This window comes from Gekko japonicus, unplaced genomic scaffold, assembly GCF_001447785.1.
Source record: "Gekko japonicus isolate JY-2015 unplaced genomic scaffold, Gekko_japonicus_V1.1 scaffold1023, whole genome shotgun sequence".
NCBI classification, from domain to species: domain Eukaryota; kingdom Metazoa; phylum Chordata; class Lepidosauria; order Squamata; family Gekkonidae; genus Gekko; species Gekko japonicus.
Window position 1 is genome coordinate 396519 of NW_015163118.1, and position 19160 is coordinate 415678.

General features: G+C 42.9%; 1 protein-coding gene across 1 annotated transcript in view; it reads right to left on the minus strand.

Moving 5' to 3' along the window:
- SUMO3 (small ubiquitin-like modifier 3) overlaps positions 1-5792 on the minus strand; it is a 10256-nt gene extending 4464 nt beyond the window's left edge. Inside the window, exons 1-3 of the mRNA XM_015406858.1 lie at positions 5625-5792; positions 3672-3800; positions 2470-2541 (exon numbers count right to left, since the gene is read on the minus strand). Coding sequence (XP_015262344.1) covers positions 2470-2541; positions 3672-3800; positions 5625-5645 — 222 coding nt within the window. The 5' untranslated portion in view covers positions 5646-5792. The remainder of the gene's footprint in view (positions 1-2469; positions 2542-3671; positions 3801-5624) is intronic.
- Between the last annotated feature and the right edge of the window lie 13368 nt (positions 5793-19160).

Below are 19160 nucleotides of genomic sequence, written 5' to 3' on the forward strand. Positions count from 1 at the left end.
GTGGGTGGGGGGGGAGCTTTCATGTGTCACTGCTCACTTCTGCAGATACAGCTAGAATGGGAGTCCGTCTTTCCTTATATCTTGGAGAGTGAAGTGATTCCAGATGCCAAATGACAATAGCAGGCATTGGTAATGAGAGAAACAATGTAGGTCTCAATTCAGTCCGGGAGTTTGCATTGTCTTGAGCTTCATGATCAGTTGCAATTCAGCAGACTCTCTTTCTAATCTCCCTTTGAAATTCCTTTGTAAGAAAACTGCTACTCTTAGATCAGCAACTAAATGTCCTGGAAGGTTAAAATGTCCCCCCACTGGTTTTTCAATGTTGTGGTTTCTAATAGCAGTAGAAAAAGTAAGAGTCCAGTAGCACCTTTAAAGACTAACAAAATTGTGGTAGGGTACGTGCTTTTATGAGTCACTGCTCACTTCTTCAGACTTATTTCCATTTAACAGTGGGGTACAGCAGGGATCAGTACTTGGTCCAATGCTTTTTAACTTGTTCATTAATGATTTGGAGTTGGGAGTAAGCAGTGAAGTGGCTAAATTTGCAGATGATACGAAGTTGTTCAGGAAATCCTAAATATAAATACACATTGATGGGGTCTGAACTGGCAGAGACTGATCAAGAGAGAGATCTTGGAGTTGTAGTGGATAACTCACTGAAAATGTTGAGACAGTGTGTGACTGCAATAAAGAAGGCCAATGCTATGCTGGGGATTATTAGGAAGGGTATTGAAAACAGATCAGCCAATATCATAATGCCCCTATATAAATCAATGGTGAGACCTCATTTGGAATACTGTGTGCAGTTCTGGTCACCACACCTTAAAAAGGATATTATAGCTTTGGAAAAAGTGCAGAAAAGGGCAATTCGAATGATAAAAGGGTTGGAACACTTTCCCTATGAGGAAAGGTTAAAGCACTTAGGGCTCTTTAGCTTGGAGAAACAACGACTGAGGGGTGACATGATTGAGGTTTATAGGATTATGCATGGGATAGAGCAGGTTGACAAAGAGGTACTTTTCTCCCTTTCTCACAATACAAGAACTCGTGGGCTCTCAATGAAATTGCTGAGCGGTTGAGTTAGAACGGATAAAAGGAAGTACTTCTTCACCCAAAGAGTGATTAACACATGGAATTCACTACCACAGGAAGTGGCAGCGGTGGCTACAAGCATGGACAGCTTCAAAAGGGAATTAGATAAGCATATGGAGCAGAGGTCCATCAGTGGCTATTAGTCACAAGGTATAGATAGGGGCTCTGGGGCAACTGATGCTCTGTCTTCTTGGTGCTTGGGGTGGGGTCAACAGTGGGAGGGCTTCTAATGTCCTGGCCCCACTGGTGGACCTCCTGATGGCACCTGGTATTTTTGGCCACTGTGTGACAGAGTGTTGGACTGGATGGCCCTTTGGCCTGATCCAACATTGGCGTCTCTTATGTTCTTATGTAGTCTTTCCATCCTCCTGGACTGAATCCTCCTGTACCAAACTGAGACCTAGGTTTCCTGCCTCATTACCAGTGCTGATATCTCCACGCCTATTACCCCTCTGCATATCACTCTCAATCCAATCAAGCTGGCTATTGTCATTCATCATCTGAAATCATCTTTACAAAGTATATATCTCTGGTACCCTTGTGTTACATTTCATGGCACACATGGCCCAGCCCGATAAAGCGACATTTATAACATAAATTCAGCACTTTTGCATTGTATATTTTCTGTCTTTTTTTGCAGAACAGTGACTTGTTGAACAGTGACTTTCAGATCTACAACACTGTCCAGCGTGATTAAACGACTGTCAAGTACTTTACACAAAAAAAGCACTTGTGATGCATAAGTAAATAAGGTACAATGGGAGAGGGAGATGGGCCTGGCTGAGAGGCCTGAATTGAATGGGTGGCAGATATGACTAAGACCAGGTAGATGGTCTTGACTATGCATTTGATAAGGTTCCAAGATACCTTTGTATTGTAAGGGAAATTTGTGAGTAGAATGGAAAGACTGGTTATTGTCCAGAAAGCTCTGATCATTAATCATGACCAGAAAGATGATGAGACTCAGATTACAGAAAAAAGTCCTGATTAAGGTATGCATCAGGCTTTTCCCACTTGCAACAACTTATTAAAATAAACTCTTCCCCTCATGAGCTTATACAAAAGTAGGGAGGCAATTTCTAATGGCTTCTCCTTTTTTGCTACAGGGCCCCTCCCATCCCTGTATCCCACTCTGTTCCCTTAGAAACAGCTTTTCAGTGTACACAGGAGGCTGCAGGAAGAGAGATATCCATCCTAGGATGATTCATATGATCCAAGCCATTTTTAGTAGTTCAGCTCCATCATGGCAAAGTTAGGTTTTTTGGAATAAACAGAATTTGATATAGGAACTAGCTAGCAGAATCCCAAAGGCACAGGCAGTACTTTGAAGTTGTTGACAAAGCAACATTAATACAACAGCAAACAACATTCTCTTACCTGTGCAGGTGTGTCTGTTTCATTAATTGGTTGTCCATCAAATCTGAACCTAATTTGTCTCATTGACAAACCCTGTAATATGAAAGTTAACATGTGAAGCTTTCATCACAGAATCTACAGAAAGAAATCTTTGTTCAATTTAAAGTAGATATTGCTCATAATCATCAGTTCTGCAAATATAAACTCACACACATTTTTCGGCTCAGGGCTAGTATTGTCCTCATGCAACATTTCTACATGATCTTATTAATCTAATCAGGGCCACAAGGGATATGAAAATAATTGTGACAATATCTTATTGCCCCAATGTAGAGCTGGCTCCACAAAAGCAAGTACATCCCATAAATGTGTGTTATGTGCTGTCAAGTCACTTCTGACTTATGAGAACCTATGAACTGATAACTACCAACATCTTGCATCAACAGCCTTGCTCAGGTCTTGCAAACTGAAGTGTACACAAGTATGAGTCGAACTGTATTTGTATGTATATTTACTGTATGTATATTTACTGTATGTATATTTACTGTTCAGTCTTACAAACTGAAGGCCATGGCTTCCTTTACTGAGTCAATCCACTTCAGGTTAGGTCTGCCTCTTTTCCTACTGCCTTCAACTTTTCCTAGCATTACCAAACTTATACACACAAAATGTTTCATGCAGATAGGAAAATGGACAAAATTTCATATTCTTTCCCATCTTCTCTTGTGGGTCTCCAATTTCAAAGAAAACACGTTTAGCAGTGCCCCTGTTAAAAATGTTTTGTCACATTGCTGCTTAACTGCTGTGCAGAGCAGCAGAGACACTGTGGTGTGGAATTAGTGCAGACATTCTACGCAACGCAGGATTTCATTGGCTCCTAGTATCAGCACTCCTATTTTAAACGTCAATTGGGGAAGAATAAGATTTAATTACACTGACAGAAATACTCCTGATTAAAGTTCCAGGTCTATGGTAATCAATGCAATAGTGAAACTGAAGTACATGCAACCTCATGTCAAAAATACATTGATGACTGTGTTTCATGAGCTTCAGCATTCCAGTATAATAAACACTGACTTCACATTTTCACTGATGTCATAAGCCTCAAGAAAACACTACATTTTGCCATCATAATTTCTCTTTGTAGGTAAACTCTTTAATGACACTTTGGCATTTTTATGTATTGGACAATATACAAGAAAATACATGGTCAATATATTTACCTGTCTTTCACAATAAGCCTTCATCAGTTTACTCAACGGTGTGTGCCTTTTTATTTTAAACTGGACCACTGATCCATCTTGACCAGCTACTTTTAAATTGATATGGTCATTTTCTGTTTTTACTCCTTCCTGAAAAACAAGAGGACACATAGCATAGAACAAAAAGGACATATAAATATATGGCCATTGTTCAAGTTTAGGCACCCCGATAAATGCATTTTTGTCTTACAAATCCAGAGGACCTCCTCACTCTCCATACTGATCACCCTGGTTCATATGGTAAACTGGGAGATTAACACCACCAGCAGGAGTAGCCCAATCCTAATGCCCTGTGATTACTGACCATAACTCAGATCAGTAGCTAGGAGCCATTTCACCGGTTGAGTCGTTTCGCTTCCCCCCCCCCCTCAGCAAGGGGAAGCAAAACCAATTGGTGAAATGGCTGCCAGGCATTTAAAACCTAACAGTCGGGCAGGTCTGCACTCATCACCTGTTAGGTTTCAATGGCTGTGAGTCATTAAACCCTTCCTAGGCTATCCCCCTTTCTCCTGGTCACGGCTCGCTGCTGCCAGGAGAAAGGGGGAACCACACTCACTGGTTCAGGGCCTTTTGGCTCAGTTCAGCGGCCACCCCAGACCAAACTGTTTAGGTTTGTGCCCATCCCTAAATAGCATCATCCAATGCAATACTATTATACCCTATCACAATGTAATGGATGAGGGTAGCCTGCTGCATTGGGTCTGTTTTCCCCTCTATTCACCAAATACACAGATAAGAACATAAGCAGAGCCCTCCTGGATCAAACCAGTGGTCCATCTAGTCCTGCATCCTGTCTCAAACAGTGGCCAGCCAGTTCCTTTCGAGGTCTGACAACAGGCCTAGAGGCCTGTTAGCCAAAACTCTTTTGCCAGGAAAAATGAAAAAAAAAATCCACTTGCAGTCCATGATGAACTGATCACTGTGTATTTTTTTTTGTTCAGTATTCAAATATCCCATAGCTAGATTAGCTACAACAGGATGTGCTGAAGTGAGCTCTGGTTCATGGAAGTCTACACAGGAATACATTTTCTACGTCCTTTTTAGACTCCTGTTTAATTTTGCTAACGTTTGGATGTTTAACATTCTTTATATACACTGATTCAAATCATTACATTTAGGTTCTGCACCATATGAACACCAGTAAGCACACTACCATCTCAAGTGCTTTCATATCAGAACTAGAAGGAAGTAAGAATGGGCTCAGTCTCCGGAACCTGCAGATGATCATAACCGCTCCACTTTGATTGCGCTGCGAACGCTTTCGAGATCATCTGACCAAAGCGACTTTAGTCCACGAAACCGGTCCCCACAATAAGTATGCCACGAGGTTGCTTTTTTTTTTTTTTTTTTTTTTGACACACCTAGACTTTACATCTTTTTCTTTACCAGTGGGCAACTAAGAGAGGAAGTCGCGCTCAGCTTTCACCGTGAGAAGACCGACCACGCGGCGATCGCTCCCTCCCTCCTTCCCTTCACAATGGGGATTCCACTGGCTCGGGGAGGGGCAAGCCAGAGCCGGAGTTGGCCCAGAGTGTGGCGCGGACGCGGCCTAGGCGTGCGCAACACTAACTACCGCGGGAGCGCGAAGGAAGAGCCCCGACGGGCCGCCCCTTCTCCAATTCCCTCCTTCCGGGTGAGGCGGGTCCGGGTCTCGCTCACAACCGGGGCGGGGGAACGTCCACCCGGGGCCTGGAACGGAAAGTAAGCCCGGCTCTCCCCTGGACGAGCCCAAAGACAGAAGTGCGGCGCAGGCTCGGAGGGGCTGCGGGAGATCCAGCCCTCCTGCGCCATCCTGCCAGGCCTGGGCCGCAGCCGCGAGGCGGAGGTGGAAGGGAAGCAGCGCGGGACTGCGGTCGTGGCGGGAGACTATGGGAGGGGGTTCCCTCCGGCCTGCTCCCCCCCTTCCCCCTTTACCTTGGGCTTCTCCTCGGACATGGCGACGCGTCAAGCAGAGACCTCTCGGAGAGCGAGTCCGCACGCGCTCGGATCCCGTTTCTTCTTGCGCTCACTCTCCCGCCCTGCTCAACTGCCCGCGAGAACGCGCTTCGCGCCCCACAATCTTCGGCTCCCAGTTGGCCCTGGAGGGGTCACGTGAGGGCGCACGCTCTCGAGGCGCGCTCCCGAGCGATGCTTTGCTCATCGGGAGCGCGCTTCACGGTGGGGGGAGGGGATGGCGGTGAACGTGCGTCATCGCCCGCCGGAGCGAGAACGCGAGGGGGAAGGTACAAGGTGAGGGCGATGCGAGCTCCTGGAGGGGGAGGGGGAGGGGGAGGGGTCAGCAAATTGGTTTTTTCCCCTTCAAAAAAAAGCCGGAGGAATGGGTGGGATCAAGCTGCCTTTCCTAAACCTAAGGAAGTCTGCTTTCTTGCAAATTTCTCAAAGAATGCATCTCTGTCTTCACACATGCACATCAACACATACTCATACAGAGACATTTTTTTCTTATTTACATTCAAAACATTTCATTCGAAAGGAGTCTGTGGAAGAATTTTTTTAAAAATCGAATCGATTGAATGAATAAGCATGGCAGTTGAATTCACTTCTCTTCCTCTCCCATCAGTTCAGCAAATATACAGTGTCCTCCGCCTCTTTGAGGTGCAATAATCCCACTGAGTTTTTGGGCTCCCAACCAAGGCTAGCAGCTTTAGTTAAGCTGAGCTCTGATGGTGTGTCTGTTTCAGGAATATTATAGATAATAACCCAGTATTCCAACCATAATATGATTCTTTTCTAAGAACTTAAGAGAAGCCAATGTTGAATCAGGCCAATGGCCCATCCAGGCCAACACTCTGTCACATAATGGCCAAAAATACCAGGTGCCATCAGGAGGTCCACCAGTGGGGTCATCACAACATGGACATGGTGTATATTTGAGATACTGTCAATGTCACAAACACAGGTCATTAGGCCCGTTTAATGATTCTGAGCAGAATGAGTGCTGAATGTTGTAGTCCCTTTTCTCAGCATATCTTGTTTCAGTGCCAATTTTAGCTCGAAAAAAAGATATGCATATCTGCTTTAAAAAACAAAAACATTAATACTGGATGACAAATTTTCACTGATTGATGTTATTATCTTGGAAGGGGGTAATCTGACCATTTTGGACATGACATATGCTATTTAGTTAATGTGATGTGTGAGGTCCAGGGTAACTGTCCCCCTCTTTGGTATAGTGGTTAAGTGTGCGGACTCTAATCTGGGAGAACCAGGTTTGATTTCCCACTCCACTTGCAGCTGCTGGATGACCTTGGGCAAGCCATAGTTCTGTCAGCGCTGTCCTTGAAAGGGCAGTTCTTGAAAGAGCTCTCTCAGCCCCAATTACCTCACAGGGTGTGTGTTGTGAGGAGGGGAAGGGAAAGGAGTTTGTAAGCCGCTCTGAGTGAAGGGCAGGGTATAAATCCAATCTCCTCCTCCTCCTCTTCTTCTTTGCCTTACAAGACTTGTGATGATGCAAATGGTACAAAGTTTCCTCCTCCTCTTCTTTGTCTTACAAGACTTGTGATGATGCAAATGGTACAAACCTTCCTCCTCCTCCTCCTCCTCTTCTTCTTCTTGGCCTTACAAGACTTGTGATGATGCAAATGGTACAAAGTTTCCTCCTCCTCTTCTTTGCCTTACAAGACTTGTGATGATGCAAATGGTACAAACCATCCTCCTCCTCCTCCTCCTCCTCTTCTTCTTCTTCTTCTTGGCCTTACAAGACTTGTGATGATGCAAATGGTACAAACCTTCCTACTACTACCCCTGACACTAGCATTCAACTTGTGAAGATTGTCCCCCAGCCCCCACACAGACCGAAACAAAGGCTCAGTCCAGACGACATGCAAAACCAAGATTTATTTTAACTATGGTAAGTTGTGAAACATGGACTTGATTTGCCATCACTCAAATCCTGGCTTGCCTCAGCAAATGCTAGTTCCATCTGATTTCCTGTACGTGGACAAGGGCAGCAGTAAGGAACAAGTCAGGATTAGGCAGGAAGTCTGTAGGGTTCTTTTGCACACACTACATAACACACTTTCAATGCACTTTGCAGTTGGATTTTACTGTGTGAAATGGCAATTTCCACTTGCAAATGGTCGCTGAAGTGGATTAAAGCAGCATTATTTAGCATGTGTGAAAGCATAATATATTTGTATATTATGTGAAATCATAAAATTAGCTGTGGTTAATAAGCCAATTTATGAAACCATGTGATTAGACTCAAGTCCAGTAATACTTTAGAGACTAACAAGAGTTTCTGGATATAAGCTTTCAAGAATCAAAGCTCCCTTCGGCAGACATGAGCAGAAATGGGGACCTCAGAATCTTTTTATTCTAGTCAAAAACAGTAGTTTCAGATCCTGATTTGGAAGACCCTAACTAACCACAGTGACTACAGTGGACTGTGTTCAGATGATTACACTAACCATAGTTTAATCATGTTTGAAACAAGCCATAGGATGGAGAAGTCCCTTATCAATCTCCAATAGGCAGAAAAAAATACTTAAGGAGGAGGTAGGTTGGCTCCTGTATTTGAGGCATTAGTGTAGATGCAGACTGAATTCAGAGTTTCAGCTCACAAGGGTGGTTCTACACATTGCCACATGTCTGGTCAGTTTCAGTACCTTTTGGTTTCTTGCAGACCCTCTACTGCACACAACCCAGCCTTCCAAAAGGTGGTAAGACAGGCAGCAGCATGCTTCCCTCACCTGGTGTAACTAGCCTACTTTCTCAAGAAGACTGCATCGATGTGGAGTTTGGGATTTGTAGCACTATCCCATGAAGACTAAAAATATAATGGAACATGGTTTGATAGATTTTCATACTATGAGTTAGGACACCCACAATTCTCTCACAGATGGTCACAAGGCCAGGAGGAAGGGAGAACAGGGCAAGGTGAGAGAGGAGGCTTTGAGTCCACCTCCTACCAGCAGCACCACCTCTCTGCTTTTCTTTACTCTCTGTGGCCCTGCTTAGAACTTGCTGGAGTCAAGCTCCAGGTATGTACAAGTTGTCTAAACTAGCCCTGGTGGCATGGAAAGCAACAGATGTGGCTGCCTACTCCTGTTGCATCCTGGACCTGGTGGTAAAGTCCCAGCCAAACATAAACGTGTTCATTGTGAAATGGCATGAGGTTCTAGTATTTGATTTGGGGGGGGGGGGTTTACTTGACAAGTGAGTTCTCACTCATTTGACAAGTAACGACTGGTGGTGAGTTCCCGCTCACCGGCAGTCTTCAAACAATGGGTGGATGAACACAGCTTTAGACTGATCCTGCACTGAGCAGGAGGTTAGACTAGATGGCCTTTATGGACCCTTCCAGCTCTATAATTTTTAAGTGGGTCCTGAGAGGTAAAGCAAGTGTAGAAGTCAAAACATCTTGAGAGCCACCACGATAAACTATTAGTAAAGACCAATGCTCCCTCTAAGCTGTGGAGTCTTGTGAGCAGAAATTCTACTTTGTGAGTTACTGGCATTAAAGTCGTAAGTGATTTGGCTGCTGCATAAATTAGTTTGTTCTGGAGCCATCCTTCCTGAGTTAAATCTGTGAGCTGGAGGCTAAAAAACTGAGCTAGCTCACACTAACTCAGCTTAGAGGGAACACTGGTAGAGACCATAATATCTGGGATGCTAGGCAGTTACCTAAGGCACCCTCACAGAAGAAGCATAAATTATGGCAGAAATAAATACACAAATGTATCCAGGTTAGAACAGCGCCATTAATTGAAAGACTATCTGATCTATCTGAAGAAGTGAGCAGTGACTCACAAAAGCTCATACCCTGCCACAAAGTTTGTTAGTCTACTGGACTCTTGTTCTTTTCTACTGCATTCGGTAAAAGCTCTCTTATGCTTTCTATTTCACAGAATCAATATTCACAAGTACTGTGCACCAATCTAAAAGGTTTCATTGCATTTTTTGGGAATACATATCCAGGTCTGAATTTCAATGAGTTCCTCCTTGGCTTAGTTACAATGACAAGAATATGTGCAAATTTCACTGTGTTTTGAAGGTGCCAAAAGACATATTGCATTATGGTCATTAAGGCTTTGGCTTTGCAGGTAAAAATTGTGCTTGGAACACAGAAGGGTCAGAATATTTATGATATTTATAGTCCATTTTACTGAGATTCAAACACAGTGTAAATCAATACTATCAGCATCCAATAAATTATGCAATAAGATCTGGACTGTAAAAATCTGAAACCATGCAGCAATCTAAGCAGAGCTGAAACAAAACATAAGCATTGATATGACATATTAAATAGTGCAGAGTTACATAGTAGGAACCTACTTACAGCAACAGACCGTACAAATTATACACAGTAATACAGTCCACTGTCCAGTCTTTCTGAACCATTCTGTTACAGTACAGCCCTATCACTTGCATTTAAAAAACACCTTCCTGAATAATTTAGTTTTACATCGTTTGTGGAGAGCCAGGAGGGTGGGCTTTTCCTAGTCTCATCAGGTAGGCTATTCCACCTGGTGGCAGCCACAACAGCAATCACATGTGTATGAATAGTTTTGCCCATTTGCAGGGTGGCATCTGCAGAGGGCCTTGATCAGATGAGTGAAATAAGCACTGGAACAGTGATTTCATGTTCTTTTGGTGAGCCACCCAACAAAAGAGGATCATTATTTACAAGTGCCTGCATGTGTATGTGTATTAATATTCACTTATACAGATAAGCAACGCCCAGAATCCTAACACAGAATATATCCTCACAGGTGAACCATTCACATAAATGTTTATAGATGGTGTATTTTTTGCATCTGTCCCAAGCAGTTTACAATAGATTTGCTACAATTCAGTGGCCTATTTACAGATAAGGAACTGAAACAACTCTATTCTGCTTACATTTTTTTTTAAAAAAAGTCCAAGCTTTACTTCTGAGTAAATGTGCTCAGGATTGTAATCACTACAAACAATATGTACCATGAGCTTGGGTAAGGTTTTTGGCACTAAAGAGTGAAGAGGGCATAATCCAAAGAAGAATGCTTTCATACAGTTTGTGGCATTCATAAGGCTGGCAGGATGTCCCAGTCCAAGGAGGCACCAATGACACCATCCAGCAATGCCCCTAGCCCAGCCACAGCACACAAAGGTCAAGGCTAGATATGGTATTCTTGACAATATCTTGATGGATCCTTTGAAGTACAGATTGAATAATTCCATGTTCATAAATTGGAGATCAAAGACCTTGGTCACAACTTTATGTCAACTAGAAATTAGGCCCAGTAATATCGTTATGGCAGTGAGGAAGATGCAATGAGCAAGCAAGGGTGCTCAGGCCTTCAGGCAAAGTTTCTGAATTCTAAGTAGTAGGTGAAAGAGCTACCCAGTAAACCAATGGTTAGGACAAAGTCCTCTTGTAAAAAAAAACAAAAAACCCTTTGAGCTTGGGCTACATAGACACTAAAGCTTTGTTTGGAATTCCAAATGAATTTCAAGAGAAGCACACTTTGTTCAGTCTTACTAGCACATGCCACATCTTGTCAAGTTGATCAAAGGAACCACTTAGATCCTGGATGAAAGTTCTCATAGGTGGGAAATGAGTCTTTGAAACAAAAATGGGGAAAAGTTACAAAGCTTATGTATGATTCTTTGTTCTCTGCTCTCTTCATGTAATAATGCTATTACACTGAGAGACAAATCTCAGTCCCTTACTATAGACCTAAGGAGACGGTAGAAAGGGACTCCCATTACCAAAATATTTTATGCACATTAGTCTCTTTGAAATGAAAGCCTTAACTGTTCAGAATGCTGGTTCTCAAACTGTGACGCAGGTTCACCCTAAACTTTTCTATAGGAGGCCAAACTTCACGATGACCCCTTTCCAGTGTCTCTTGAAACAGCCTGCCTGCCCGCCCCATACAACTCCCCTCCTGTCAGTCAGCACAAGAGGCCAACTGTTCTGTCATGGGTTGAATTCCATAATCTGTGGGCACCATGTCGCCCCCCCCCCATGGGGTCCTTCCAACCACTTGCACCAACTATGGTCCTCAGGCAACCACCTACTGGCATCTACCAGAGCCCATTCTTTCTCCATTGTAGCTCCCATGTTGTAGAGCAGGTTCTCTGAGAAGTTGAGGGAAGCACCATCATTAGAAGGCTCTGCAAGGCCATTTTATTTTCCAGAAGTTTTAACTGGATATTGTGTGAAGTGCTGTCAAGTGACAGACACCTTACAGTAACCCCGTAGGATTTTTAAGGCAAGAGCCTAACGAGTGGTTTGCCATTGTCTTCCTCTGCATAATGACCCTGGACTTCATTGGTGGTCTCCCGTCCAGATAGTAACTAGGGCTGACCCTGCTTAGCTTCTGAGATCTCACAAGATCAGGCTACAGGAATCTTTTAATGGAAGGATGTTATCTGGGAGGTTATGTAGAATGTTTTAAATTGTGATGTTCTGTTGATTTGCAAGCCATTGAGTCACGAAGAAATACAAGATAGAAGTATTTCAGTTCATAAATAAACCCCCCAAAAGTTGATTGCTAGGAGCACAGGACCCACATGGACTAATAGGTGCAGAGGCAAGGGGAGTATACATTGGGGGGGGGGGGAAGAACCTCTTTTGTTGTTCTGACATTTTAACATGTGAAAAGGCATTCCCTAGCTGAAAGCAGACAGAAGGCTTGCTAGAAAGCCCTGATCTTAGTCTTTTGACAAACCATGAAAGAGGTTGTAGGAAAACCTTGGAGCATTAATAGAGGACAAATTAAACATTTACCATCTAAAGTTGTAAAGGTTACAGAGCTAGCTGTAAGTGATGTGTCATTTCACCATTATCCAAGGATCTCCTCTTCTTAGAAGTGACCATTCGCCACGTACCTCCCATCTATGGAGGTGAGGTGAAGTAGGCAGTACCTAGGGTCAGGACCCTCAGTAGTGGTGTGGTATTTTCAGAATTATCTCCCCATGTGGTTTATCTGGCACTTTTATTGCATACATTTAGGTGACAATGGCCTTTCTTTCTGCTTGTGGTTGGGTTGGCAGGTTTTTATCCTTAGAATAACACAATCATAGAGTTGGAAGGGATCTCCAGGGTCATCTAATCCAACTCGCTGCACAATACAGGAAATTCACAAATACCTCCCCCCATGCCCCCCCCCCAGTGACCGCTGTTCCATGCCCAGAAGATAACAAAAATCCTCCAAGATCTCCAGCCAAACTTGCCTGGAGAAAAATTGCTTCCTGACCCCAAAGTGGTGATCAGCATTTCCCTGGGCATGTAAGAAAGGGCCACAAGAACTAAGCACTGAGGCAACCCTTCCTGCCCTCCCTCTCATGATCTGCCTAAGTTCACACAATCAACATTGCTGTCAGATGGCCATCTAGCCTGTCTGAAAACCTACAAAGGAGGAGAGCGCACCACCTCCCAAGGAAGCCTGTTCCACTGAGGAACTGCTCTGTCAGGAAGTTCTTCCTCATGTTTAGCTGAAAATTCTTCTAATTTAATTTCAACCTGTTGGTTCTGGGGCAACAGAAAACAACTCTGCACCATCCTCTGTATGACAGCCCTTTAAGTACTTGAAGATGGTTATCATATCACCTCTCAGTTGTCTCCTCTCCAGGCTAAACATACCCAGCTCCTTCAGCCTTTTCTCATAGGACTTGGTCTCTAGAACGCTCACCATCTTTGTTGCCCTCCTCTGGACACGTTCCAGCTTGTCTATGTCCTTCCTAAATTGTGGTGCCCAAAACCGAACCCAATACTCTAGGTGAGGTCTAACCAGAACAAAGTGATACCATCACTTTGTGTGATCTGGACACTATACTTCTGTTGATACAGCCCAAAATCACATTTCCCTTTTTAGCTCCCTAATCACACTGCTGACTCATGTTCAGTATATGGTCTACTAAGACCCCTAGATCCTTTTCGCACATACTACTGCCAAGACAAGTCTCCCCCATCCTATAATTATGCATTTGATTTTTTCTACCTAAATGTAGTACTTTACATTCATCCCTGTTGAAATTCATTTTATTTGTTTTAGCCCAGCTTTCCAGCCTGTCAAGATCCTCCTGTATCTTGACTCTGTCTTCTACTGTATTTTCTACCTCTCCCAATTTAGTATCATGTGCAAATTTAATAAGCATTCCCTCTATTCCTTCATCCAAATCATTGATATAGATGTTAAACAAAACAGGTCCCAAGACAGATCATTGAGGCACTCCACGTCACTCCTCTCCAAGAGGCAGAGGAACCATTAAGCGCCCTTTGGGTGTGTCATGACCCCAGGGGGTCTCCACCTTCCGCCGCCACCACCCTGGACATCGGTCCCTTGAGAAGGCCCAGGCAAAATGCCCCCTTTTCAGCCGAGAACACACAGGCGTGATTGACCCAGGCAGAGAAAATAATTAAACAGAAAGGGTTTATTAAAAACAACACTGGGGCAGGGAACACAAGACAAGGCAAGGTGCTTAAAAAGGGTATAACACTGTGCAAGGAAAAATAAACATAAACTAATGCAGCTACCTGTTTCTACTTCCAGGCCACACTACCTAGCTCTCATGCTGAGCCCAGTGGAGATCTTCCTCTCTCCCAGACCAGCCTGTCCCCACGGTCCAGGCCGCAGAGAGAGAGACTGAAAAACCTTGTCTTCCCAGACCAGCCTGTCCCCTCAGTGAGACCAGGCTGCAGAGAGACGAAAGAACACCCTATTTTCCACAGTTAACGGCTAAGACCAACTCTCCTCACACAGTTCAACAGTCTCCTCCCAGAAGCTGCCTCTCTGATTGGCTATAGCCCATTGCTAAGCCTTATGGGGACTGTAGGCTGTTTGTTCACTGCCATGCAGGTCTCTCCTGGGACCAGGCCTCACGAGGCCCTGCTCCCAGTCCTGCACAGATCATGACAGGGTGTGATCAGTAATAGGATCCAAACCACATGTTACCAATTTGCCAACAAGATTATTATGTGGAACCTTATCAAAAGCCTTCCTATGATCCTGTTTTAATTTGATGCCTCTAATATGGTTACGTTATTATTTTCATTATTTTTAATCTTCCCAGAAATTAGATTTTTCTGGTGCTTTTTAAAATCTTATTTTGGTTTAATTTGCATAATTTATTGTTGACAGCTACTTAAAATGAATCAGAAAAGCAGAACAGAATTTTAATTAATCCCATGTATAAGGTACAGCGGAAGAGAATTAACCCAGAAAATGGCATAAAACCACAGGTAAATTGTTATTGAGTAGACAATACAGAGACTGTGGAGGAAGGGCAACAGAAATATATACAATAAGATTGTCAAGGGATATAAAAAGCAAAGGAAAAAAAATTACAAGATAGCACAGGTAAGCAGTGAAAAAACAAAGGAGTGACGTGATTTAAATGGTGAGTAAAATAAATTAGCTGGCTGAATAGCTGAGGAAAGGGTTATAGTCAGTCAGAAACTAACAGTAACGCATGCAGGACAGCATGATTACTTGGATTAGCACTTTAGTTGTCAACTAAAAAAATTAGCAAAGCAATATTTTGAAGAGAAAAGAAAACTTGAGTGAAAAGGAAAGAAGACTAAAACATATCTAAGGTATGCGTTTGCTGGGAAGAATGGGAAAAAAAGGATTTCTGAAGGAGAAACAAATATTTGGAAGGGATGTTTTCTATATGTTAACTTTAAACTGGCAAGTGTTCAAGTAAAGGAGGCAATGGATTCACATTAGTAGAAACACAGTATCATATGCAAACTGCAAGCAATACACATGAAACTCTGAAGGCAGAAAGACACATTTAAAAGTTCAGAAGCTTACAGCAACCTACACCACTAGGGTTTAAAAAAAATTTTACTCCATGGGCAACTACTTTGCCATTAACTTCCAAAGAATTTTGTGCTGAACATCTGCCAGTAATATGCTATGCTAGAAGGAAGAATAATCTATGTGTGAAAAGAAATAGCTTTATATAATCGGAGATGTTCACAGAAATTTTTTTCCCAGATGGCAGCACGTGTGTGAATAGCATAGTGGTTAGCATGTCAGACAAGGAGTTGGGAGGCTGTCACTCTGCCATGGAAGCTTACTGGGTGACTTTGGGCCAGTCGTACACACTCAGTACTGCATAGGGTTGTTGCAGAGTTCATAAAATCAGAGTTGGAAGGGACCTCCAGGACCATCTAGTCCAACCCCCTGCACAATACAGGAAATTCACAAATACCCACACACACACAGCCCAGTGCCTCCTGTTCCATGCCCAGAAGATGACAAAAAAACCTCCAGGATCACCTGCCAAACTGGCCTGGAGAAAAATTGCTTCCTGCCCCCTGATAAAATAGAACCATGTAGGCCACTTAGAAAGGCAGGCTATAAAAAAAGTTCATCAACAATTGGTTGATCATAGTCATGAAATAATATTTTGTCAAGGCCTAACAGAACTTTTGATACTAGATTCTAAAACATGTAATTACAGCTGCTTTTCCCATCCTGTTTGAAAGGATTTTTTTTCTCCTTTACGGAACAAACATTTAGCAACTGGAAGTTGCGGTTTGGCCAGTTGTGTGGACCTTCGGACTGTGGTACAGGAGTTTCTAGGCTCCCAAGTACAATGTACTCAGGACTGCATGCTTGTACTGTGGTTCTTCTCAGTGATCTTTCTAATATTATTCTACCATTTCCAGCATTGAATTGGCGCACCATCACTTTGTTAAAGATTCCTAAAACCAAGCATACTAGTATAACTTCAGGTCTGGACATTTATTTAAGATAGCTGGGAAATCCAGTTCCTGAATCTGGCAACTCTTAGTATTCTAAATTATTTACTAGCAATTTTTTACCACTGAATAAAATAAAATTTGCTTCAAAAATTGCAATCCACTCTTGAACATGAAGCCCAAAGATAACTGTAATATTTAATGCTCAAAGAGTACCTGAGCATGTGTCCTATAACTGACATTTTACTGATAGATGGGGCATTCTACAATGAGCTTTGTCACCTGTTAATGGGTTAATTTGAAGCTCAATATACACTTCTAATCCCTGAACTACTGTAGAGAAAGAGATAAGGCTCAAGAAGACATACATCCATTTCCTGTACTCTAGCTTCGTTTTGTTTATGGCTGGAAAGGAATCTCCAATCTTCATCACTCCTAGTCAGATGCAGATGCTCATAGAGTTGTTTTCCACCCCACATATAGCTTAGGTTGCTCCCATCACCTAGAATAGCACAGTGCACTGGTACCCTTGATTACTGCACTGTTGTATTCCCACTCTGGACTTGTAGTAAATGATAGGACTGACCTTTAATGGGCTTGTATAGAAATATTGCTTTCTAAAAGTCTCATGCCTTCTCCTGTGATGTCTTTCTGATAACAGGCTGTGCCTTATTTCCTGTTGCAAGCCAAATGGTGGGCCAGATGGCCTGAACAACTTTATAACCCACATTCTTCACACTTTCATGCCAAACGCCAGACCTCATGGCTCCACTTTCTGGCCCACATGCGACTAGTCACATAGACCATGAAGTAGCTGGAGTTTGGGGTCAGATGACTGCAGGAGGGGTCCCAAACTTATAGCCTATCCCCACACGCAGCTATGGCAACCAATAATTGGGCACACCCATGCCCACTCACAATTGGCTGATGACCACATCTAATTTGTGACTGGAATTGGAGTATGTTTTGATCCCTATGGGAGTGAGCTCTTGCTCTCTTAGCTCTCTCCCTTCCTCCTCTTGTCAGAGTCTGTTTTATGACACCTGAAATGCTGCCTCTTGAGAGACAAGAGTTGCTTTGTGACTTGGAGCACATGGCTGTGCAAAAATGGGATTTCCCTTCAAAATCCCTTGGTACTGGGACTATCTTAGACTGATGAATACTCCTGACGTGGTAACTATGAATCATTAATGTTTAGTTAAGGCAAACAGCCCTAGCCTTTGTTATTTTTTGTAATCTTTTCTAGTCTGTTGCTACGCTCTGTACTGAATAAAGGTCCTGCTTATTTCTAACTTATTTCTAACTTGTCTTTGATGTTGTAACTTGGATTCCAAGTCTGAGTCTAGTGTCTAAACGCTCACCATAAATGCTACCACTGGAGAGTAAAAGTGTGCATCTCTGAAGTGAGTTGCTAAGGTGTTCTGTCCCAGATGCTAACTAAGGGTTTGAAAAGAGGTTCTGGTGGCACATTGTTCTGAAACCAGAGAGGGTATAGACCAGTGATGGCAAACCTTTTAGAGACCGAGTGCCCAAACTGCGACCCAAAACCCACTTATTTATTGCAAAGTGCCAACACAGCAATTTAACCTGAATACTGAGGTTTTAGTTTAGAAAAAACAACTCATACATTAACTTAAGATGATCCAAACAAAGTAAGGAAAGCAATCCCAAATGCTTCCATTTACTTAAAATTATTTGGTAGAGAATTCAACACTTTAATGATGGTCTAGACCTGGCTGGGGCGATGGCACGCGTGCCCACAGAGAGGGCTCTGAGTGCCACCTCTGGCACCCGTGCCATAGGTTCGCCACCACTGGTATAGACCATCTCGTGGTTTGTTGTTTAAAGTACTGAAAAAGTACAGGATTCCCTCCCATCCCTGGACTGGCCTGGGTGGGCTAATCCTGTACAGGGCTGATATGTGGAAGTGTGTGTAACTCTGCCAAAGGTTAGAACGGTAGCATTAGCACTTTCAATTATATAATTAAGTCTGAATTTTTTTCTCTTCACGTCAAACACTTACTCACTCCTATATGAAAGTGAACCACTATCCAACCCTTTAACAGTAATTTCTGGTGGGTTTTTTCTGTTCAAGAGATTTGTTTGAATTTTTGAATGCAAACAGGAAGAGACCAATATATACAAAAATCTGCTTACTGTGTTAGCCATGTGGAAATATACTTAGGAACATTTTATTAATATGGCAACAGAGAAGCATATGGAAACTTCTCATGACTTCTGAATCACATACATGTTTTAGGCAGGACTTCGGAAAGCTCTGCAGAGGTCACTGACATTTATGAAAGTAAACAGAAGATTATATACATTCAGTCCTCATTTAAAAGCATGTGTTTGTGCCACTGTTGACACCTATATAAGTTTTAAGACCCCAATGGAATGTTCAGGCTAATACAACACATCCAAAAGGGATTAATACCCTCCAGAATGTTTCTTTCTTAAATGCTGGGCATCCAAAGAGCACATTTAAACCCTCTACTTTCCAACGTTTGTGCCAGAGGTTGGGGGCAATATCAGCATGAATGTCATTAACCATCATGTCCATTATACCATAGTTCTTCACCAGCAATTCCTGTGTCTGATGAATTTCATGCCCTTTGCTCACTTTCAGGGCAACTGGCATGTTTAAGACATCCCTCTGGAAAATACACATTCCATATTTCTTTAAAAACAGATCCATCCATCATTTTTTTCACAGTGGCCTTTTCAGTCTACTCTCCCTCCCCACTAACCACTATAACATGAGAAGTTTTTCCTGGTGGTATAGTCTGCATAGTCAGAAAGATATTTCA